A 24,661-nucleotide genomic window follows, 5' to 3' on the forward strand; every position below is an offset into this window, starting at 1 on the left:
GTTGAGTGGAAATTCAGTTGAGATGGCTGCTCGTGTTTTGTTTATTCAATTCACACAAAACAGTACTTTTTAATAATTTAAATGTTAAACATATTGGTATATATACCGCTTTATAATGGAAATGCACATAAATTAATGTTACTGAAAGTCATTCCAAAATACTGAAAAATGTTTTCAAGAATACTGAAATTCAAAATTTGGGGTAGGCATCTCTGGAATACTGTTTAAAGGTGCCCTTCCACCAAAAATGTTTAATATTGGCTCTTTTTGAAATACCGTAGTTCACTCCAAGTTGCATATGCATGCTGCATGTGAAAATGTATTTCTACTCCCATTCCCTGTCTTGGCTTATGAAAGAAAATAGTCGGAAAAACGAGCAGATCAGAAAAAGCCATCTGAAGTTACGTCACTTTGAAAATTAGTATTCATGGCCTCGCCCACCTTGCCTTGCGACCACCCGCGGGAAGAAAGTTCGGATTTAAGCGTGAGGAGAGATAGCAGAGCCCATCTCGTCAGTAGCTCACGAAGAGGACCTAACAGCAAGTTGAAAACATGTCTGAACAAGTTCGTGCCTGTGTTATTTGTGGCAGTAACACATCGTTGCATTTCTTGCCCAAGATAGAAGAGGTGAAGAATAAATGGTTGGAATTTATCTTTGGAGCACCACCAGCGAAGTATAATGCAGCGTTAGTACTGTGTTCTGATCATTTCAACCACAGTGACTTTTCAAACTTCGGTGCTTTCAGTAGTGGTTTTGCTTCGAGGTTGTTTTTTAATACCTGGATCCTGTAGTCAAGACGATCGACCACCAGCTCACAAGCTGTAAGTAAAACATGAACTTTTTGTTCGAAGGTTTTTGTTACAAAATAGCATGTTCATATTCTCCACGTTAGCATGCATGACATGGTCACAAGCTAGGCAGGGATGAGAGTTTCCCGCTTTTCGGCGGCTTTCCACTTTTTTTCTGAGTAAAAAAAAAAAAAAACGACCTTTTTATATTATGCCAAATCTGTTGAATTTATTTTTTTTAATTAATTGAGGGGGGTTGGGGCATGTTCCTTCATGCTGTTCAAACTTTATTAACTCCAACGATGCTTACACATTATTTGTAAGTCGCCATCTTTAGTCTCGTTTAAATCTCGTTGAATGTGATGTAAAATTCGTGTTATCTACATTGTTATTGGTCAAAACATCGATGTCGAGACCATAATAGCCAATCAAAAGTCTTTACAAAGACACCCACAGCCGCTTGTTCTGACCCACTGGAGGTAGCGTCACAGTGCTGTTAGCCAATCAGAGGTAACACATTTACATGTCATGAATATTTAATGAGTAAGAGCTGAAATCCTGTCGTTCTCCCACCACCCACTCCTCCACCAAACTAGAACAGCCTGAAACAGGAGAACCACAGCATTTATTTTTTTTTTCACCAAAACCAGCTCACAGGGCATTCATTCATACTAGAGACCACCGCACAATTAATGAAAAAACGATGCGAGACCTTTAAAGCATATACGCAGAACCATGGCCTCACTTTCGTTTATAAATGCCTTGAGACCTCAAGAATGGCACAGGAATAGTTTTAAGCGTTAACAATAAATCTAATAGTCATTTCTACGATTTAAAATGATTTCTATAGGTAGCGGTCTGAGTGAATGACCTTGACATCTGTCATGTCACCACAGGAAGGCTATCGATCTCACCGCCATTTCCGCTATACTAAAACACAGAGCTGACTGCAACTCCAATCCTCCATTTTGAGCTAATTTATCGCCATGCCACGTAGATGTGTTTTTGGCTGGTGCAGCAACACGACAGAAGGTGGATTTATGTTGCATTCCTGGCCCAAGAATGTTCAAACTGCGAAGATTTGGACGCGTTTTGAGAGAAGTTCACAGGCACATTGGGCGCCTACAAAGTGGTCTCTCCTCTGCTCTGTACATTTTACTGAAGACTTGTACAAAACCTCTGATCTGTTGAGCGTTGGCTATAAGCCTGTATTGAAAGAGGGTGCAGTACCTACAATAAAAGAAAACTACAAGAAAAGGAAAATATTTATTTATTTTTTTAAAAGGAAAGTGAATTTAGTTGCACCAGTCCTCCCGGAATGAGCCGAGGGTTATTGCTAAAACCCAGGACGGAACATATCGCTCGGGCAGTGACCTCCCTGCAGTTGTTGCTAAAACCAGTGACATCCTGTTCCGTCCCGGGTTTTAGTAATTGCCTGAGCCGAGCAGTAATGGCGGAATACACAGTATGAAGAAAAGTGAATGAGTGGAGCAGCCATCTGATTTCTAAACTGGATATCGCTGCCATCTTGTCCTTGCGTGGAAGAAGCGAATGAATGGAGAACTGAACGAACAACTGAAAGTCAGGTTGTTTTAAAACCAATCGGCCTTCAAGAAGTGAGAACACAGACGGGTAAGCTTCGACTCTCATTTGGATTAAAAAAAAAAAAGTTTACCTGCATTTAGATTAATACATGTAACTTGTATTGTGTGTTTAAGTTCCCGGTATAAGATTATTTAATTTGCTTCAGAATGTGATTCTCATAGTTCATCTGATTATTTAATTAGCCTTTTATGGTTTATTAGTGAAAATGCATGCATGTACATGTCTGTTGCACAAGTTATAACACCTATCCTGTTTTAATGAGAGTCAACCCACACTCAATGACATCAAATCAGTCTTAGTTGAGCAAGTCGGTGACGGTATTTCTTACTTTCACCATAAATGCTTATTTATATGACTTTGGTCTATAGCTGTAAAAGGCCTCGGCCTTAAAAACAGTTCCTGCTGTGACGTCACGTACTCAGGGCTGGCTGGCTCAGCGGGGCAGCTCCAATGCCAACTTTGCGGTCGATTTTAACTCTCCAAAAAAATATATATTTTTTTATTCCCATTTATGCAGCATACAAGAGGCAAGGATGGAGATACTATCCACTCAGATTTATTTAAAAATAAAGGCTCTGCGTATATCCTTTAAGTCCAAGCCTGTACTGTGTTGGCTGAGGCTCTCCTCTCTGAGCCCAAAAACCCTATTCAATTGTCACTATCTCTTGCATTGCAAAAGAAAGGGAAAAGGTGATGGCTGCAGTTAATAAGTTGCAATTCTTGAACGAATGAGAGAAGTTTGACGGTGGGTGCTCAAATTTAGTTAGTTAACCTGAAAACCTCCCCAGGTTCTTTTGTGTTATTTTAAGACTTTCAAGTGGAGCTCTGCTGTACAAGTCCCTGTGAATGAGCTGTTTTTGTCTGCTTTTGGAATCTGAAGGAGCATTTGGACCCAGAAATTTGTGAATAACATCATGCGTGGTGTCACACTTAACAAGCAGATAATTCATAACATCAGATTGTGGAATCTCAATCGGTGCATGGATCGGTCACGTCAGTCCGATATCCGATGGGTGAATTACGTCAGTATCGGCACCCAGTGCTGATATTGGACCATATCGTTCCCAGCACGAAAATTTATATAGATCACTTCAAATTACTATGCTGTAGATCATATCTCCAAATAGAACAGCTGGATATAATACTTGTATATCCATCCATTATCTCTAGCCGCTTTATCCTGTTCTACAGGGTCGCAGGCAAGCTGGAGCCTATCCCAGCTGACTACGGGCGAAAGGCGGGGTACACCCTGGACAAGTCGCCAGGTCATCACAGGGCTGACACATAAAGACAACAAACCATTCACACTCACATTCACACCTACGCTCAATTTAGAGCCACCAGTTAACCTAACCTGCATGTCTTTGGACTGTGGGGGAAACCGGAGCACCCGGAGGAAACCCACGCGGACACGGGGAGAACATGCAAACTCCACACAGAAAGGCCCTCGCCAGCTGCTGGGCTTGAACCCAGGACCTTCTTGCTGTGAGGCGACAGCGCTAACCACTACACCACCGTGCCGCCCCCATACTTGCATATTTGAGATTTTATTTATTTACAGTTCCTGATCCAAAGGGTTCACGTTGTTTCTGCTGTTATTTATTTATTTATTTATTTATTTATTTTAAATGTCGAAAACCTTCAGGTAACTAGTTTGTGCACCCCCCCAAAAAAAAAAAAAAAGACTCAAAAGACTGAAAACCATTAGCAGGACCATCTATCACTTGGTCAGATAAACAGGTAGGCAGACATGGCTAATCTGTCTTTCCTGTTGTTTCCCGTCACACCAGGTACTGACTGTATCAAGAACTGTTATAGACAGCAGTGGTGTGTGTGTGTGTGTATACACACACACACACACACACACACACACACACACGGTTCATCAATCACTGGTCTTATTATTTGGCCTGGCTGTGTCCAGCATGTGGTGTTTTGCAGTTTATAGATGGTAAAGAAAACCAGCACCTGCAGTGTTGCACTGGAAATCTAGCCTTGTATTTTGCTGATCCAGTTAATGCTCTGAATTTCAGGGAAGTGACGGAACCTTTTATATTTAGCTCTGTGTGTTTCCTTGCTGTGTATGTTTGTGTACTTAAGCCACTCGTTTTGTTCTATCAAACATTAGCTAGTACGTTATCGGTGACACATTTATACCCTTTTTCCACACGTTCACACAGTTACCTGAGGCACCACCACTGAGCTCTACATACAGATCTGGAGAGCTCATAGGCTCGTCAGAGTGAAGCTATCTGGCCGCCATCTTACCACTCGCATCACGGAGCAGAACAGTCATTTAGGCTACTGGAAGCTACACAAAACTGAACAAGTTATTTATGTAGCTGGTGAGAAAAATGACAAGTTGCCTGCATGTGCAACAGTGAGCTGTACAAACCGTCAAGTCAAAGGTTGTGGACAGACATTTCACCTGTGAGTATCGATAGTGTGTGATCACTTTTACGCGTGTGCACGGTGCCATTTGCGTGGACCCTCTATAGCATTTTATGATGGTTTGCAAGAGTGAGAGGGGGGACCCAAAACAAAAAAATCTGTCATGTCTGTTTTTGTTGAAACTCTGACATTGATATCTGTGATGAATATTGGGACTGTGTCAGATTTTCGATGGAAATGTCCCAAACTAGATCAAAGCCTAAGTCTAGACATGTTTGATATTGAATCTGAGAGCTCAGGCTCAGTGGCTCAAACTCGAAAAGAAAAATGAGCTGAGTAAATTAGCCTCAGGAGCCTAAATGAAAGAAGGACCATAGCCTTAGGCAGAAATGGCAGTGAGGGATACAAATAAAGATGTTATTGTTCTAGTTTGGCCAGGAGTTATTTTCATTTACCTGAGGCTAAGCACAATTGACAATGGAGATCATTTAAATATGTCACACCCACTTGCACAGTTTGACAAAATGGGCATGATTTGTCTGTTTTAACGACATGATTTTAGTTTAAACTGAGTGCAAGTACAGTATATTGATAAGTACTCTGAAATCAGGGTTGGTTGTATTTCCTGGTCAATGGCTTATTTCCCAGATGGCGTCCAATATATGATTTCCTGTACAAAGAAAAACTTGAAATAATCTGACGTCACAGGGTCACGTGACGCCCCGGTGTCCGCCATTTTGAAGGTCAAGCTAGCTAATGTCAACAACAGTAGCTAGTATGTTACTATAGCAATGTTTACGTTCAGTCATTTGGATGACTGTTAAAACCTTTCAGTCTCAAGTTTTTCCTTTACTGTATTTACTAGTTTACTGTAATTATGATCCGGCAGCTATTTACACCGGATCCAGTGTAAATAGCTGCCGGAGCGCGCTCCGGCTTGCTCCCCCTCAAATTAAGCAGCGCGCTCCGGCTTGCTCCCGGAGTGCTCCGGCCGAGGTTCCGGAGCACGCTCCGGCTTGCTCCCCCTCAAATTAAGCAGCACGCTCCGGCTTGCTCCCGGAGTGCTCCGGCCAAGTTTTCGGAGCGCGCTCCGGCTTGCTCCCCCTCAAATTAAGCAGCACGCTCCGGCTTGCTCCAGACGAGTTTTTGGAGCGTGCTCCGGCTTGCTCCCCCTCAAATTAAGCAGCACGCTCCGTCTTGCTCCTGGAGTGATCCGGCCGAGGTTCCGGAGCGCGCTCCGGCTTGCTCCCCCTCAAATTAAGCAGCGCGCTCCGGCTTGCTCCCGGAATGCTCTGGGAGCAAGCCGGAGCGCGCTGCTTAATTTGAGGGGGAGCAAGCCGGAGCGCGCTCCGGCAGCTATTTACACTGGATCCGGTATAAATAGCTGCCGGATCATAATTACAGTAAACTAGTAATTACAGTAAACTAGTAAATGCGGTAAAGGAAAAACTTGAGACTGAAAGGTTTTAACAGTCATCCAAATGACTGAACGTAAACATTGCTACAGTAACATACTAGGGTTGTTGACATTAGCTAGTGCTAACAGCTAGCTGCTAGTACACTGCTACAACACAGACACCGACCCTAATAATACAGTTCTTGGTCATTGCCTGGTAACAGCAAATTTATAACGGGCCATGTCTCAACAGACTAAGAAGTTATTTCAATGACATTAAATAACATTTTGTTTATCCTGAGGACCGAAAGTAAATGAAAATGTGAACAAACCTTAGCTGTAATAAGATGGCGACCACCGGCTCCAGGGACGACCCGCTGATGTAGGCATGTTACCCAGCCTGACACAAAATATTTGTAGGCATCCAAACTCTTATACGCTTTCAGATCAATACCTGTGTATGGCGATGGGTTTTTAACGACCTAGGTATACAGATCATGTGGGCTGAAGTCAGGTAAAGACGAGGGCTTCGTGTACTTCCGTACGTCAGTGAACAATCCTGGTGGAAGCAGGTAAACGTCGTTCTCTAAGCCTGCTAACCTCAATTTTTGCAAATACCTCTCCCTCTGCTCGCCCTGTAAATGCCCTACGTCGCTGGATAGTGAAGGTGTTTTCTGCATCTCGCTCCTTTTTCTTTTATGTTTTTCGTTTGTCGCCTTCCTCACATTCAAACTGATTCGAGCCGTGATGTCCAAAATGGCAGCATTACATGACTTGGTCACGTGGGTGAAAAACCTCAATTGTAGTAAAAGAGCTGTTCAAAAAAAATGATCAGAGCCTGAATTGGAAAAGGAAAGAAAAAACAATAATGAAGGGGAGCACTATAAAGATGTGTAAGGAAGGTGGGTAAAGTTGAAAAAAAAGAGGAAATAATGAAGGGGGAAAGAAGTCAGGAGATACTTTTCTTGGGGCGAATTTGATCGGATACGATGCTTTAACACGCGGGCCAAATACACGTGATGTGAGTGGTAAGATGGCGGCCAGACGACTTCACTCATCTCTACAGCGGGGAATAGGTTATGAGCTCTCCAGATTTTTACGTAGAGCTCAGTGGGCACCACAGCTCCTGTTTCACCCTGTCTAAACATTCCCTGTTTGTTACGAATGTTCATTCTCAAAGGCAGTTCTCAAGCCGTTAATGGAGATACTCCGATGATGAGCATAATTCTAATGAGTTCCCCTTGTGACACAGAAACTGGAGCCAAATCTGAACGGCTTGTTGAAGCGCATGCTTTCTGAAAAAGACAGCCCAAGAGAAACTGATTGGGTTGTCCTTTTTGCAGTTTGTGTTTTGGTCGACACTCCAGATACCCAAATGTATGTGCACAAGCACTGAAAAAGCGAGTTTTTCATATTTCCCCTTTTAAAGATTATATTAGTCACCCTGGATCAAGTAGGTTTGCAGTGGAGAGCTGTAAAGCTGTACATGAAGCACATTTTTGTTTTCATTGCATCCTTGCCAAGGACAAGAATAAACAATAGTTTGCAGTTGTTAAGAAGAGCATACAGGGTATGAGCTGTTATTTTCACTCATCTAGCATTTTCTCTGGGCACATTTTATTTATTCATTCATACATACATGCGTACCCCCAGCAAACACAGCTTGGGGGTATATAGGAATCACCCTGTCTGTCTGTCAATGTGTCTTTAACTCCTTATGTCTGTAACTCCTCCTGAACAGTTTAGATGGATTTTGATGAAATTTAAAATTGAAATCTTTATTTCAAACATGTGTGAACAGTAAAATCAAGACAAAACCAAACAGACTAAACCATCATACACGCGCTATATCGCCAAAAGTATTTGCTCACCCATCCAAATGATCGGAATCAGGTGTTCCAATCACTTCCATGGCCACAGGTGTATAAAATCAAGCACCTCAGCATGCAGACTGTTTTTACAGTTTGGAGCTGGCCCCTTCCTCTTCCAACATGACTCTGCACCAGTGCACAAAGCAAGGTCCATAAAGACATGGATGACAGAGTCTGGTGTGGATGAACTTGACTGGCCTGCACAGAGTCCTGACCTCAACCCGATAGAACACCTTTGGGATGAATTAGAGCGGAGACTGAGAGCCAGGCCTTCTCGTCCAACATCAGTGTGTGACCTCACAAATGCGCTTCTGGAAGAATGGTCAAAAATTCCCATAAACACACTCCTAAACCTTGTGGACAGCCTTCCCAGAAGAGTTGAAGCTGTTCTAGCTGCAAAGGGTGGACCGACGTCATATTGAACTGTATGGATTAGGAATGGGATGTCACTTAAGCTTATGTGAGTCAAGGCAGGTGAGCAAATACTTTTGGCAATATAGTGCGTGTGTGTGTGTGTGTGTATGTAATATATATATGTGTATATGTAATATGTTTTATATATATATATATATATATATATATATATATATATATATATATATATAAAAGACTGATTTTACTACTAATTAACTCATAATAATAATTAAAATGAACTTAAACATGTTCGAAAAGGAGTAGGAAGAAGTAAAAAACTTAACTCCTAACCCCACTCTCTATTTTCATATCATGTATGATTCCAATTATTATTTCATGTGAATATCCGTATAATACTGATGCTAATAAAAATAACCACTAAAATAACATCAGTATACATCAGTATGACACTAATTGATGATAATGGTACAAATTACAACCAAAATAACAATTAATAATAGATAATACAGAGCGGCAAGCCCCATCCTGAGAACATCCAGATTCCCCCTTAAGCCCCTTCCTCCCAGTATTTTGTAAAAATCATTTTGTTTGTATTTGGTTTTTAAACTGCTGGATGAAACTTTACCCAGTTGCAGTATACCACCTGAAGATGTGCATGAAGGAAAATAATCCCGGTCGGATGTTTCAAAGGGGAGATAATTCAACTTATTCCCTTATATATGGCAATATATGATGACAGGTTCGTAAGTGTGGGTATTCTGTAGTAAGTTTATTCATAGTTTTAGTTTTTCTTGCCTAACCAGCATTGGGTGTTGCCTTGTGCTGCTACCAATTAACTCCTTGAGCTGAATTTTATGTTGCGTTTTTTTTCCCTTTCTTACCTTGCTTGTATTGCTGTAGTTCCTCCACTTTATATTTTTCCTCCACTTTGATCATTCATTGTAGAATATATCCAGATTGCTGTCATTTCATGTAGTTTGTTATTAACGTACGCTAGGCTTACATCACACATTTTCACCTATCATCAGATGTTGGCTTTGGGGCATTTTTTTTTTTTTTTCCTGAGTAACAGAACAGTGTTGTACCGATACTCAATACTAGTACTCACTAGGAAGGGTGCTCACCTTCTGAAATCAACTCCTCTCAACTTTTGGAGGAATTTCACAAAACTTGGCAGGATTCTTTGTTCTATGTCGGTAATATACATATTGTAATTTCATTAAATTGGGTCACGTTTTACCAGAGTTACAGCCCTTGATTTAACAAAATTATAATTTGACAATTTCATAAGGTGTTTTTTTCCTTCTGAAATCAACTTCTCTCACAATTTTTGGAGGAATTTCATGAAACTTGACAAGACGCATTATGTCAGTAGTACGCATATTTTGTTCAATTCGGCCACATTTTACCAGAGTTGTGGCCCTGGATTAACAAGCTTGTACTTTCACAATTTCATGAAGGTGTGCTTGTCTTCTGACATCAACTCCTCTCACAATTTTTGGATGAATTTTTCGAAGCTTGGCAAAAGGCTTTGTTATATGACAGCTATACGCATATTGAAATTTCGTTTAATTTGGGCAAATTTTACCAGAGTTATGCCCATGATTATTAACAAACTTGCACTTTGGCAATTTAATTAAGGTGTCCTTGGTTTCTGAAATCAACTTCCCTCAATTTTTATTATCCTCTGCTGGCCGAAAGGCCCGAAGGGGGATTATGTCGTGGCGACATCTGTCCGTCTGTCCCGGGAAGGGTACTCACCTTCTGACATCAACTCCTCTCGCCATTTTTGGAGGAATTTCATGAAACTTGACAGGATTCTTTGCTATATGTTAGTAATATGCATATTGCAATTTCATTCAATTCAGTCCCATTTTACCAGAGTTATGGCATAGTTGCCAGCTGGGAATATTGTGCGCTCAGAGCACTCTTGTTGACTTTTTATCACAAAATGGCCTAAATTGAAAAGGCAAATTTCTACTTGCATATGGTTTTGTGTGTGTGTGTGTGTGTGTGTGTGTAAAACACTGCTGATGCTCATGGTGTGTTTGTCTTCTTGACGTGGCCCACCATCTGTAAGGTTTTCTGAATCAGTGAGGGGAAAGACTTGCTGATTTTGCTGGAAAGTTGTATAATGTTTGAAAAGCTGTTGTTGGTACTTGTAAGCACGACCTCACTGAAGATCTATGCTGAAAATCAAGTTGTCAGTATGAGGCTAGTTTGAGATTCAGAGGGCACTGGTTTAGCTTAGGCAGGAAAAAATGATATCATTTGAATTTCCAAAACTAAAGATCTTGCTGATGTTGCGTTTTCTTTTCCAGAAGCTCATTAAGTGTCCGTTATACCATGCCCAAGATGAAACCCTCTATTGGAATAGCCTAGATATGGGCCTGAAACTGGATATGGAAGTGAATCTCTCTCTGCAAGCTGAGTAATGTGTAAATGGCAAAAAATGAGACTTTCCTGCATCTCGGGTTTCTTCAAGTAACTTATATTTAAAGTGAAATGCCTCAGAACACAAGTAGCTTCACGTTACTGTTCGTACTCAGCAGTGTGTTTTAACACAGGAACTGAAGTAACTGGCTCATCTCAGAACTCCAGTGCTTGATCACAGTTTGATGCCTTCCTTGGTCTGTCTGCCGTGGTCAAGAAATCTTCAGGAAATCATATACAGTACCAGTCAAAAGGGCACCCTTACTCTTTCATACAGTGGTGCTTGAAAGTTTGTGAACCCTTTAGAATTTTCTATATTTCTGCATAAATATGACCTAAAACATCAGATGATTTTCACACAAGTCCTAAAAGTAGATAAAGAGAACCCAGTTAAACAAATGAGACAAAAATATTATAATTGCTCATTTATGTATTGAGGAAAATGATCCAATATTACATATCTGTGAGTGGCAAAAGTATGTGAGCCTTTGCTTTCAGTATCTGGTGTGACCCCCTTGTGCAGCAATAACTGCAACTAAACGTTTCCAGTAACTGTTGATCAGTCCTGCACACCGGCTTGGAGGAATTTTAGCCCATTCTTCCGTACAGAACAGCTTCAACTCTGGGATGTTGGTGGATTTCCTCAGATGAACTGCTCGCTTCAGGTCCTTCCACAACATTTCGATTGGATTAAGGTCAGGACTTTGACTTGGCCATTCCAAAACATTAACTTTATTCTTCTTCAACCATTCTTTGGTAGAGCGACTTGTGTGCTTAGGGTCGCTGTCTTGCTGCATGACCCACCTTCTCTTGAGATTCAGTTCATGGACAGATGTCCTGACATTTTCCTTCAGAATTCATTGTTCCATCAATGATGGCAAGCCGTCCTGGCCCAGATGCAGCAAAACAGGCCCAAACCATGATACTACCACCACCATGTTTCACAGATGGGATAAGGTTCTTATGCTGGAATGCAGTGTTTTCCTTTCTCCAAACATAACACTTCTCATTTAAACCAAAAAGTTCTATTTTGGTCTCATCCGTCCACAAAACATTTTTCCAGTAGCCTTCTGGCTTATCCACGTGATCTTTTAGCAAACTGCAGATGAGCAGCAATGTTCTTTTGGGAGAGCAGTGGCTTTCTCCTTGCAACCCTGCCATGCACACCATTGTTGTTCAGTGTTCTCCTGATGGTGGACTCATGAACATTAACATTAGCCAATGTGAGAGAGGCCTTCAGTTGCTTAGAAGTTACCCTGGGGTCCTTTGTGACCTCGCCGACTATTACACACCTTGCTCTTGGAGTGATCTTTGTTGGTCGACCACTCCTGGGGAGGGTAACAATGGTCTTGAATTTCCTCCATTTGTACACAATCTGTCTGACTGTGGATTGGTGGAGTCCAAACTCTTTAGAGATGGTTTTGTAACCTTTTCCAGCCTGATGAGCATCAACAACGCGCTTTTTTTTTTTTTTCCTGAGGTCCTCAGAAATCTCCTTCGTTCGTGCCATGATACACTTCCACAAACATGCGTTGTGAAGATCAGACTTTGATAGATCCCTGTTCTTTAAATAAAACAAGGTGCCCACTCACACCTGATTGTCATCCCATTGATTGAAAACACCTGACTCTAATTTCACCTTCAAATTAACTGCTAATCCTAGAGGTTCATATACTTTTGCCACTTAGATATGTAATATCAGATCATTTTCCTCAATAAATAAATGATCAAGTGTAATATTTTTGTCTCATTTGTTTAACTGGGTTCTCTTTATCTACTTTTAGGACTTGTGTGAAAATCTGATGTTTTAGGTCATTTATGCAGAAATGTAGAAAATTCTAAAGGGTTCACAAACTTTCAACCACTGTATGTCAAGAACTGCTCAGCTAAGTAAAGAGAAACGACATCAATCATTACTTTAAGATATGAAGTGTCTTATTAATAAAAATAAAGAAAAGCCATTGAATTCGGAGTGTCCAAACTTTTGACTGGTACTGGATGATGTCACAGCTTGATAATTGACTTACCTTTTTGCTTACACGAGTTGCAGCCTGGTACTGCAGGAGGTTATAGTCTCTGAATAATGGAGGAAAATTTGATCTTGCATGCTCAGGGTGGAGGACTATAATAAGAGAAAACATGCAGGCAGATGTAGTCCAGCAGCTTCTTTAATGTCTGTGCATATTAAGCTGTGTTCACATATATACCGGTGCGATAGTGGTATAACTATTGATACAAGGTATACCGGTACAGTTTAGTGCATCTGTCCACACTAGCGAGAAATGTTTGCGGGTTTTTTTCACGGTAGTTGAAACGCGTGTGCGCGAAATGTTTCCGTGGTTACCGAGTAACTTCCTTCCGAGAATGTATGGCGGATGAAACAACGTGTGTGTGCTTTTTGTTGTCAATGTACAGTCTGTATTTCTGGTGGTCATTTATTCAGTCGAATTGTATAAAACGCGCGAGGCAGTTGAGAAAGAAACAAAAAACGAATCTCCGTTCTTCACTATTTTATTCCGCGAAGACAGTGAAGTAGGAATGGTTCATTGCGCATTATATTTGTATCGATACAGAACCGCTTCATCTGTCCACACTACAGCGAAGCGCTACAGTACCGATACTGTACCGGTACAAAACCCATACATTTGTGGGTTTCGTACCGATACCGTTATAGACCCTTTTCACTCACGTGACCTTCGTAAACGCGACCGCCATTTTGGACATGAAGAAATAACGGTTTATGGCACAGACCCTTTCGGTTCTCGCTCATCTAGCTGCTACAATGACTGCTTAGACTGCAACAATAATACCGAACACACATTTAAGTATCCGTTGTAAAGACGTGAAACTCATCGAGTGACGAGTGTGTTCATTGATAAGCTAACACAATCTAAAAGTAGACACACCATCACACTGCCCTGGCGCTGTGTACAGTTTACCTTCTATGGTTTGTGCACTCACTATTTGCCATTACTTTCTCCAACCCAGTGTTCAAACTATGCCGATATTTTCGGGGGGGGGGTCCCTTTTTTTCCCTTGGGGGGGGGGGGGGGGGGGGGGTGTGCTTGCGCTTGTCTGAGCGCGGATCTCCAAACACATGAGAAGCCTATCTTGCGCACATCACGCGGACTCCACACCTCCACACACGCATCGCGTCTGAAGTCATAACTCATCAGGGGAAATCATGTCCGCATTGGCATGTTCAAAAAACAACCTCGCGTCAACAATGATACCACACGCAAGAAAAAAAACAGTCAGGCTACTCAACACATCTGATCCACAGCAGCACCAGAGCATCACTGGAAATCATGTCAACAACCAATCTTCCATTTCAACACGCGTCAACAAACAAATGGCACCACAAACATGAACGAATCGGTCAGGCTACCGATTCCAAACCCACAGCAGACGAATAATTAAATGCATCTTACCTTAAAGCAGAATCGACCACAAAGGAAGTGTGTTGGCACTGTTGGCACACTTCCTTTCTACTAGTTTGTGTCCCCAACCTGGCAGCAGCAGTCGTTGTCATATCGGTTTATTTTATCTTAGATGTAAATACAACACTTCGGATATGCAAATGCTTCCCATTACACACGATTGCTATGTCAATAAACATCATTTTGCCAATATTTTAGAGACCATCCATCTTCTCCGTCGGTCAGCATCTGTCGGGATCCGATAAAATGATAAATCTTGCCTTGTGTGTTGGTTACTACATCCAGGTGCACAACAATATAATGGCATGATGGAAGTCTTGCTGAAAGTAAAAACTTTCTTTGATGGCTATATTCCTTTCGATGCTTCACCGTCGTTCCTCGTTGTTGGCTGTGGTAGACTACTGGTAGTTCATGTCCAAAATGGCGGCCGCGTTTGTCGTGACGTCACGTGGGGTCGGTCTATACCGCTACAGTACCGGTATAGTTGCTAGTGTGGACAGGTGTTGCGGTACGAAAGTAGTATCGTATCGGTACAAAATCCCTAGTGTGGACAGGGTATTAGAGAATGGCCTTTATCAGTCATACAGATGGGAGTGTGTTGATCCTGGGTGAGACAACTGCAGCTAATACATGCTGATGAGGAAGAAGGAAAATGCTTGTTTGGTTTTGGTGTATTTATGGCTTGGGGTCCAGTTTACTTTGTGTGAATTGTGTATAAACATAGAGTTGCATCAGTATTTGATGTCAGTGACATGGCTGTCGAGTAGAAACCGAATCGGATGTGCTATTATAATAGAACACATGGAGGAGGAAGACATGACAATCCATACCAGAGCTGATGCAAGACACAGCTCCACTTCATCCCTGCCCACCAGAAACACACCTACACGCAAAGGGTAGCAAAAATTGCTCGGCTCGGCTCCCTGCGGCTGATCTGCAAGAAGAGAGATAGTGTACCAAACCGAGTTATAGCCACAGCAGCTGGGGAAAGAGTGTCTTTGATTGCAGATTCTCCAACTGTGTCATCAAAGCCTGTGTATTTTCCCCTATGACCCGCTTCCTAAAGCGCATCACTGCACATTGCAGAAAAGCCCCGCATTCAATCAGCTGCTTTAAATGTGAATTGTTGCATGAAATGAGAGATGCTCATACGGGGCCACCTTGATCTGAGGGTGTGAAAGGATATGCCACAAGAATGTCATGGAGGACCAAGTTCCTACGTCATTTCATTATTATTAGGTTTTTGACCCCGGTTGGGACATCTGTTGTATTTGCAGCTCAAACAGAGATGAGATCCTGCTTTATATTCACAAAGCTTACTAACTCCCTCTTGTATCTGTGGCTCACTAGATGATGAAGCACGCATGGGACAGCTACAGGCAGTACGGCTGGGGACACAACGAGCTCAAACCTATCGCCAAGAAAGGGCATTCCACAAATATATTTGGTAAGTGAGCTACACCCGTTTTCCCCATTACTCTCAAACATTCTGCACCCACAGATTCGTCCCCTCATTTGCATGTAAATAGCTTTATTGAAAGTGCAAAGTGATGCCTGTGCAAACTTATTAGTGCGATTTTCTGGACAACCAGTTCTGTGTCTAGAAGTGATATGACTTAACAAGCATCCACACATGCACAATCCCGTTTCCCTTATTTATTCATTTATTTCCATGTGGTTTAGATCTCTCCAGCTGTTTTCCCAGACAATAATGGGCAGGTTAAAGCTATTGCGTGTGTATTTTTGGAAATTAAAGTGAATTTCCCCACAAGGTGGGTAAAAGCTGGTTTCTCATGAGCGGTCACTCTTGCTTTCTCTGGAATTAAATATAGCTGCTAGTTTGCTCTCAGTAGTTTTGTGGTAAATGATATGAAAGTAAAGGCAGAAAAGGAGGGTGAGAATAAAGGCCAATTTATGCTGACAACGCAGTCCTCGCAGACGGTGTCGCAGATAGCTTCTGCGTAGCCCTCCCACCTTCGCAGACGCTCTGCGCGCACCTCCCAAAAATTGTGACCACCGCAGAAGCCTCGCAGACAGCGTCGCAGACAAGAGGGCTCTGATTGGTCCACTCCACATCCGCTGTACACGCACTTCCGCTTCCCTACTTTCCCGGTTTGGTTTATTTTCACGACCGCCATTTTTAAAAACACGAGCGAAGATGGAGCAGCACGAAGAGCGGTTGATCGAGGAAGTGAGGAAGTACGTACATCTATACGACTCCAGTTCTAGTCATTATCAGTAACCGGAGGATAAACACTCCACTAACCACACCCACCAACTACTCCTAGCGATTTCGCGACTTTGCGCCCCCTTGCGTTGTAGCGGTGAATAACATCGCGCACGCCTATTACTCCCCGCTCAACGATAAATTACAACTGTCTGCGAAAAGCTGTCTGCGAAAGCCTTGTCGCAAGAGCATGCAGAGGCCTTTAGACTCAATTCAAGCTGTAGTAGTTCTCGCAGCTCACTTTCATAATTAATGAGGCTCTCTGCTAAAGCTAGGGTAGGTCATTTATTTTAGAAGGTGTTTTTTTTTTAGTTATTTCTTTACATTTTGACAAAGAATAAACCAAATGCTCTGACAATCAAAAGAAAAAAAAAATCTGTCTTCTCTGGCAGTTTGTGAAAATGTCTCTGTAAAAAAAAAAAAATCCCTTTATCTTATTATTCGGTCTGATTTGAAATGATTGGTTGGCCTACCTCCCTGCTTGTCTACCTGAGCACTCATTGCCCGTGACTAGAGTCTTCCACAAGGCAAGGCAGACATATTGCTAAAGTTAGCAAGCTAGTTGACAGCTGTGAGTACCAACAATAGCCACATTCATTGTTTGCATTCATTATGATAATATTGAGACATGAAGTTGGATATGACAGTGATGTGCTATGTTTCTCCCAACAACGCTTGCTTGCTCTCAATAGTCAGGCAGTGCAGGATAGGAATAAAAGCTTTTAGTTAAATCAGAACTAAAGCTTTTATTTAAGAACACCTCGGCTAGATTTGGCTGTAACATGGCGTTGATTTGGCAACATGACCCTCCATCATCTTAATTATTAATCCTCACCAGGATAGTAAGTCGTGTGTGTGTGTGTGGCACCAGTCACAGACGAGAATCCATAATTACCGGTGCCTCTCAGTCCATGGTATATTTGATTTTATATCCCTCATCAAAAAATTCCAAACTAAAAGTGTTAAGATTGAATCTCAGCATAAACTCACTGGAAGCAGCCATGTTTGTTTGTTTGTTTGTTTGTTTTACCATCCACAAATATTCTGTCTACACACAGACACATTTGACTTACTATCCTGGTGAGGATTAATAATTTTAATTTTGGTAATGGAGGATAATGTAGCTAAACCAATGCTATTGGTATTTTATTTATTGATTTTACTGTGTGTGTGTGTGCATGCTCCTCGTAGGTAATACCAATAAAACCCATAAATGTCCTGCTGTTATCCAAAGACCAACCCAGAATTATTGTCTCTGCCTGCTTTCCGGTGTTTGTCTGTTGCCTACTGATGGTAAAAATAGCAAAAGCATAGCGTTATTGAAGTAAAGAGATTTCACAGTATGGGTCCGACATGCTTGTCAGGATGAGGCCTCAGCTTAGAGATGAGCAACTGGGGAAAAAGAGTGGGCTGCGCTTTTTTTTTTTTTTTTAAATCCCAGGCATCAGTGAAAGCAGTTTGAGCTCATTCATTAAAAAAAAAAAAAAGTGAATAAGATGGTGGGGGAGGGGTGTCTCGAATCATCTCCATGTTTGTAAGATTTACTACCTTGTAAATGACTCACAAAGGGGGGTTGGACTGTGACTGGCTTAAAATAGCTGATATTCAGCCTCATGTTGAGACATTTTCTGCAGTAAAACATGTTACCTGTAGCCACTCCTGGTTGGAATCTGCTGTGCTTTTCATGCAGCGTCAATAGCACGCAGTGACTGTAAGTGGTTTGTTTACTGGTAACATCCTCTCATGGGAACCTGCAGTCATATTTCATAGATTAGTTCACTACACAAACACACGGCTATATTTCAAAACGCAGTGCTACATATTTCCAGGCTATCTACACACCCCCTTTTTCTTGAACACCTGCGTTTGTTTGATTAATGCAGGCTGTGGGCTGTCTCTCATCTGTTTTAATGTGCCTTTCTTGATCCTTCCATCCATTTTCTGCCGCTTATTTGGGTAGCAGCCCAAGCAGAGCAGCCCAGACTTCTCTCTCCCTGGCCACCTCCACCAGCTCTTCTGGGGGAATACAGATGCGTTCCCAGGCCAGCTGAGAGATGTAATCTCTCCAGCGTGTCCTGGGTCTCCTCCCGGTGGGGCATGCCTAGAGAACTTCCCCTGAGAGGCGTCCAAGGGGCATCCTAACAAGGTGCCCAAACCACCTCAACTGACTCCTTTCGATGTGCAGGAGCAGCGGTTCTACTCTGAGTCTCTCTCGAATGACCAAGCTTCTCACCTTGTCTCTAAGGGAGAGCCCAGCAACCCTGTGGAGAAAAGTCATTTGTACCACTTGTATCTGCCACCTTAATGTGGTGGAGGAGTTTAAGTGCCTCAGTGATTCTAGGAGCCATGTTGTCAGGGGAGCCCTGTGATGACCTGGCGACTTGTCCAGGGTGTACCCCGCCTTTCGCCCGTAGTCAGCTGGGATAGGCTCCAGCTTGCCTGAGACCCTGTAGAAGGATAAAGCGGCTAGAGATGAGATGAGATGTCAGGGGCATTTGGCCCTGGTAGGGTCTCCCAAGGCAAACAGGTCCTAGATGAGAGGTTCTGCAGACCCTTATGAGAGAAAAAGCAAGGATCCGATTGCCCTCGCCCGGACCAGGGATACCAGGCCCCACCCTGGAGCCAGGTCTGGGGGAGGGGCTTGTTGGCGAGCGTCTGGTGGCCGGGCCTATATCCGTGTGGCCCGGCCAGGCCCAGCCCGAATGAACAACACGGAACCACTCTCTTGTGGACCCACCACCCTCAGGAGGTGCCGTAAGGGTCCGGTGCATTGTGGATCGGGTGGCAGCCAAAGGGGGACGCCCTGGTGTACTGATCCCTGGCTGACAAAGCTGGCTTTTGGGACATGGAATGGCTTTTTTTGAGTTCTCATTTAAAGTTGTAAGATGGATTGTGCTCTTTTTCCCTTCAGATCATCCTTGTTAAAAAGGAGCCCGCAGCTGTATTTATTAATGCTACTCACTGTTTTCAGAAAAAGTGGAGAATCTGCTTCCAGCTGAGTGTGTCAGCACATTAGAGTGGTTCTTGCCCTGCATAGGAAAGCATCAGTCGTGCGCACAGAGCTTCTACGTCACTATTCGGCTCTGCTGAAGAGGGAGGGCTGTGTGGTTCTTTTATTAACTCTGTGGATGGACTAGCATTAGAATGACAGACCTGATTGGCATAAGGAGCTCCTCTGAGTGAACGATGGTTGATTGATGGTGTTGGGAAGAGCTGCATCTCACTGCCAGGGTGCAAAGGTCTATATGACCATGAAAATATATTGCAGGGAGGGAGAGAAGAGCAAGATGAATGAGAATAAGGGCTCAGAAGCTGAAAACAAAAGGTTGGGGCATTGAAATGGACGAGGTAACTGGAGAATGAAGAAAAGGTCTTGTCCCACCTCTTCCCATAACCACTTCCTCACTTTCATTTGCTTCATTCAGTTTTAATATCCTGGAACCCATTTGCATAATTCCTATCCATCCCCTTAGGATTCTTCACGAAATCTCCAATTACTCATGCTTTTCTTTGCTGCTTGTGAAATTACGTTCCCTAGGTGGTTAATATTTTCTTAATGAGCCGTGTGATTTCTCTTGTTCGTTCTGTCTGACTGTAGACAACATGGGCAAATAGGCAGTGGTTATCAGCACATAGCTGTGCGCGCGCACGTGTGCACAGTAAGTGCACCATACTGTGTTAATGGTGTAATGCTGGCTTTGATATTAAATGGGCTGTGTTGTCTTTAGCAACATGCAGAGGAGCAGAACTGGTACCTAGAAATGGTGAGGGTTGACAAATTGTTGCTTTTTAAGTTATATATTTGGAAGGTGATCTATGATGGAGCCCTGCACTCCCGCGGGACCCGACGCAAAGCAGTGCGGTGCGGGACAAATTTTGAAAGCTCAGCGCGGGCGGGAGGGGGAGTGCACAATGCGGGAGCGGGCGGGAGAGGTGATGAGCTGCAGTCCTGCTAACTAAAAATGTGTTTAAAATAAAATTTATAAATTATGAATTTATGTCTATCATATATAATTTGTGCTGGATATTTTATTTGGCATTAATAAAAACATTTTAAGATGCCTAAATTTGCGGATGTGGTCTAATCTCGCGTACGTTTCCGATTCCTTTCCGCTCTTCCGTGTTTGAGATCTCCGATCATGGCAGAAGAGCAGAGCTCCTCTAGTGAAGCTCACAGTGCTTCAGAAGTAAGTGCTGCTTTAAAAAGAGGTGCCTGGCAACGCGCACCCTCGCTACGTGCGCTAGGTGAAGGATCGGTCAGTGGAGAGCTCAGCTAAGCTCAGCATGTTTAATTCCCCAAGCCAATGACAAGAACTTTCGTGAGAAATAACGCGAACGTCTGCATCATGCGGGATTTGCAGGCGGGAGCGGGACTGAAAATCATAATTCTTTTGCGGGAGCGGGACTGCACAATGCGGGAGCGGGCGGGAGCGGGACTGAAAATTCTGTCCCACACAGACCTCTAATCTATGACCAGGTGAACTAGTACGCTGGAATGTGTTGACATTGTAGAAATGAAAAGATGGAATTAGGAATGTCCCAATTTGCTGGATTTAAAAAAAAAATTTAAACTGTAGTAGCCCTGTCGACTGCTGGCAGTTGCCGCCTATAAATGTTCTGTTGCTGGCTATTTACAGCCCCCGTCCTAATAAATAAATACATAAAAAAAATTTCCTTGTATGTTTGTGACATGCTTTTTTTTTTGTTTTGTTTTGTTTTTATTTACTGAGAAAAGCGATCTTTTATTTTTTGATGGCAAGAATCACATTGCTATGACAGCGACCATTATTTACTCATTTCTGTCAGTACTGTACATGTTATTTAGCCAAGTTAGATTTACACTTCACAAAAGTGAAAGCGGCACGGTGGTGTAGTGGTTAGCGCTGTCGCCTCACAGCAAGAAGGTTCTGGGTTCAAGCCCAGTAGCTGACGGGCCTTTCTGTGCGGAGTTTGCATGTTCTCCCCGTGTCTGCGTGGGTTTCCTCCGGGTGCTCCGGTTTCCCCCACAGTCCAAAGACATGCAGGTTAGGTTAACTGGTGACTCTACATTGACCGTAGGTGTGAATGTGCGTGTGAATGGTTGTCTGTGTCTATGTGTCAGCCCTGTGATGACCTGGTGACTTGTCCAGGGTGTACCCCGCCTTTCGCCCGTAGTCAGCTGGGATAGGCTCCAGCTTGCCTGCGACCCTGTAGAACAGGATAAAGCAGCTACAGATAGTGGATGGATGGAAAGGTGAAGTCTGTTGATTTCGCATATTTTGTGGCCAGTAAAAAGGAAAAAAAAATCCAAAGATTGAAATCTTTGTCATTAATGAAATACAAAGTTAATAGACGAGTAAAAAAGTGACAATAGGATAGCACCAGAGAGTTATAAGCTTATTCTATGGTTGTCCCATAATCAAGGTAGCAAGGTTTTGTTGTGCTAGTAAAATTCTGCAGAAAACAAAAGCAACCACACGTTTGGCTCACAACAGCCAACGTATTGAAGTGCCAAGTGAACATCATTACAGACTTTAACAAATCTAACATTGCAAAAAGATCCAAAACGCAAGGTAATTAACACTGGACAAGTCTTGCAGTGACCGCTATTAGCATAAAACAAATTATGCACGAAAAGTGGACCATCTTTACGATTTTCTCCAGATCCCGGACAAATTTGAGAGTGATAAAAGGTAAACAAGCAATGCTATATAATGTGAACCCACAAGTATAGTAGGGGAGAGCAGGCAGACTTGGGACGGAGGAGTCTTGGGGAAAACCAGCAGTAATGTTTCTAGCTCTGAAACAGACATCAATCTATGTTACAGACAGGTGTTCTGTCATAAAATACTATTTCTAAATGGGTTATTTTTAAAGAGGGTGGCCATGAGGTCTTTTGTCTCAAAAATGTCTCGCCTGAAGCAGAGGAGTAGTAAGCCTGTAGCAGTTGGCCGTGTTTTGCTGCGAGAGCAGTTTGGCCCAGTGGAATATCTCATGTGTCAAGGGAGATGGAGGGAACTCTAGTGTTTTAATGGTGTGTATGAATAATACAGTATGTAATTCATTTGGATGCGTGTTCTCAAATGTATCCTTCTGCGCTAGCTAGCAATGCAGAAACGCAGCAGTTTGTGAAATGGAGAACATCATCGGTCAGGCGGTGCAGAGCTGCCATATTGCATTCTCACGAAGTGCGGTTGTGGTCTCCAGATGATATCCTGCTCTTCAGAATGAGCTCACACAACCCAATTTGCCAGCCTATTTTATAGGGCTGCACAATTAATCGAATTTAATCGAAAATCGCGATTTTGGCTGCCACGATTAAATTAAATGAAAATCGCGATTTATTTCCATTTAAAATGCGAGCTCTGCTGTATATCTGATCAAGCACTTTTTGACCAATACTCCGCCAAACCATTAGGGGGCGAACCGACGCATGTAAGGTTTCATTACTCCACCTAAATAAGCAAGCAAGCCAAGTGCAGTGTTGCCAGATTGGGCGGTTTTAAGTGCATTTTGGCGGGTTTTGAACATATTTTGGGCAGGAAAACATCAGCAGCATCTGGCAACACTGGCCAAGTGCGCAGAGCTTCAGTGCAGCGGTATCTTCTTCAAGGGGTGGTAGCGTGAGAGTAGGTAACAGATTGAGGTGAGAGAGAAAAGCTAACTATGTCGGAACAACAGACTATTTAGCACTGGAGGCAATGTTGTGACCTGCCTTCGCTCATGTTTAAAGCCAGAGCATGTTGATAGGCTGGTCTTTTTCTAGCTAAAAACTTGTAGGCCTCAGTATAATGCTATGTAATTGTTGCAATTGAGTTTTCAGTTCCTTCATCCTTTGGTAATTTCTTGGATAAATTTCATTTATTTGTCATTTGGAAATCAGAATTTCTCTTTTAAATTTCATTCTGCACTGAAAGCTGTTCATATCGTTTGTTTGAATATAGTGAAATAAAATGCAAGTGATTTCCCTAACATCAAGAATAATCGTGATTAATAATCGCGATTACAATTTTGATCAAAATAATCGTGATTATCATTTTTTCCGTAATCGTGCAGCCCTACTATTTTATCTCACCTGAGGATTGAGTGTGTAACGGTTTCCTTCTGGACAAAGTGCCAAAAAACTAGGCAGTCACTGAAAACATTAAATAAGAACACACATTTCCTGCATTACTAATATGAAGCTACACGATACACACATGATCAAGCTTTAAGTCTGAGATTTGTTTGTATAGGTAATAGGGCTGGGTATCACCAGATACCTCACGATACGATACTATGGCGATATTTTGCCCACGATAACGATATCACGGTACAGCGATTCAGCGATAATCGATATATTGCAAGAAATTTCAACCACATCACGATATCTGTATCACTGAAGAAAATCAGAATTTATTGACCACTGTAAAATTACATTTCACATACATAACTACACACTCTTGCCAGACATATATTTGTCTCTCTTCCACTGCTGGCAAAAACAAGAGTTGCTTCACTACAACATACAGAAAATTCCCATTTCTGTGCTAGTATTATCAACTTTTCTGTAAGCATGGACACATCAGTGCTGCTTAACAAGCAGAATCAAATTGTTTTATGAAAACTTAAAACTTGCACTGCAGACTGCACATACATTTCAGTGCTAACACTAATATCAATTTGTTCTTTGTAAACTTGAGAACATATACCGGAGAACATTTAACTTGTACTTAGCACTTGTGTAAAGTTTAATCCAAACCTGTACTGTGAGCACACATTTCAAAACTGCATGTTGTTCTTCAGGAAAAGCAACTGGTCAGCATGCTCAGAGGTGAGACAGCTCCTCTGACAGCTGATTATGTCACCTGCAGTAGAAATTGAATATCTAATTGGAGCGAAACAGGTTTTGCAAAGTGTACTCTTTGTCAAGCTCACTGTTTTGTTTTTTTTTTCTCCTTTCCTTTGGAATCCAAAGTGCCTCCAAACATCTGCCTTAAAGTTCGGCGGCGTCTCTAGGTTTACGTTAACAGCCATGCTTGCTTGTTTTTTTTCCTCACTGCAACCGCCGGGAAAAAAAGAGAAGACGAAGAGTGCCTTGCAGTGAGGTAGCGGCACAGCGACACCTTGCGGAGCGGAGGTGCGGAAGTCGTACTGGATTTACAACTCGTCTCAA

The 24,661-nt window shown here is 42.5% G+C and overlaps 1 protein-coding gene across 4 annotated transcripts in view; it reads left to right on the top strand.

Moving 5' to 3' along the window:
- The window catches only part of man1a2 (mannosidase, alpha, class 1A, member 2), a 168,202-nt gene that overhangs the window by 76,319 nt on the left and 67,222 nt on the right, over positions 1-24,661 (top strand). For 3 of the 4 annotated variants that reach the window (XM_060929588.1, XM_060929589.1, XM_060929590.1), the window contains exon 4: positions 15,651-15,747. In XM_060929588.1, the coding sequence (XP_060785571.1) occupies positions 15,651-15,747 (97 nt within the window). Of the gene's footprint in view, positions 1-565; positions 823-15,650; positions 15,748-24,661 lie in introns of those variants that run through there. The other variant, XM_060929591.1, reaches the window with a different exon arrangement.

Source organism: Neoarius graeffei, chromosome 9, assembly GCF_027579695.1.
Source record: "Neoarius graeffei isolate fNeoGra1 chromosome 9, fNeoGra1.pri, whole genome shotgun sequence".
NCBI classification, from domain to species: domain Eukaryota; kingdom Metazoa; phylum Chordata; class Actinopteri; order Siluriformes; family Ariidae; genus Neoarius; species Neoarius graeffei.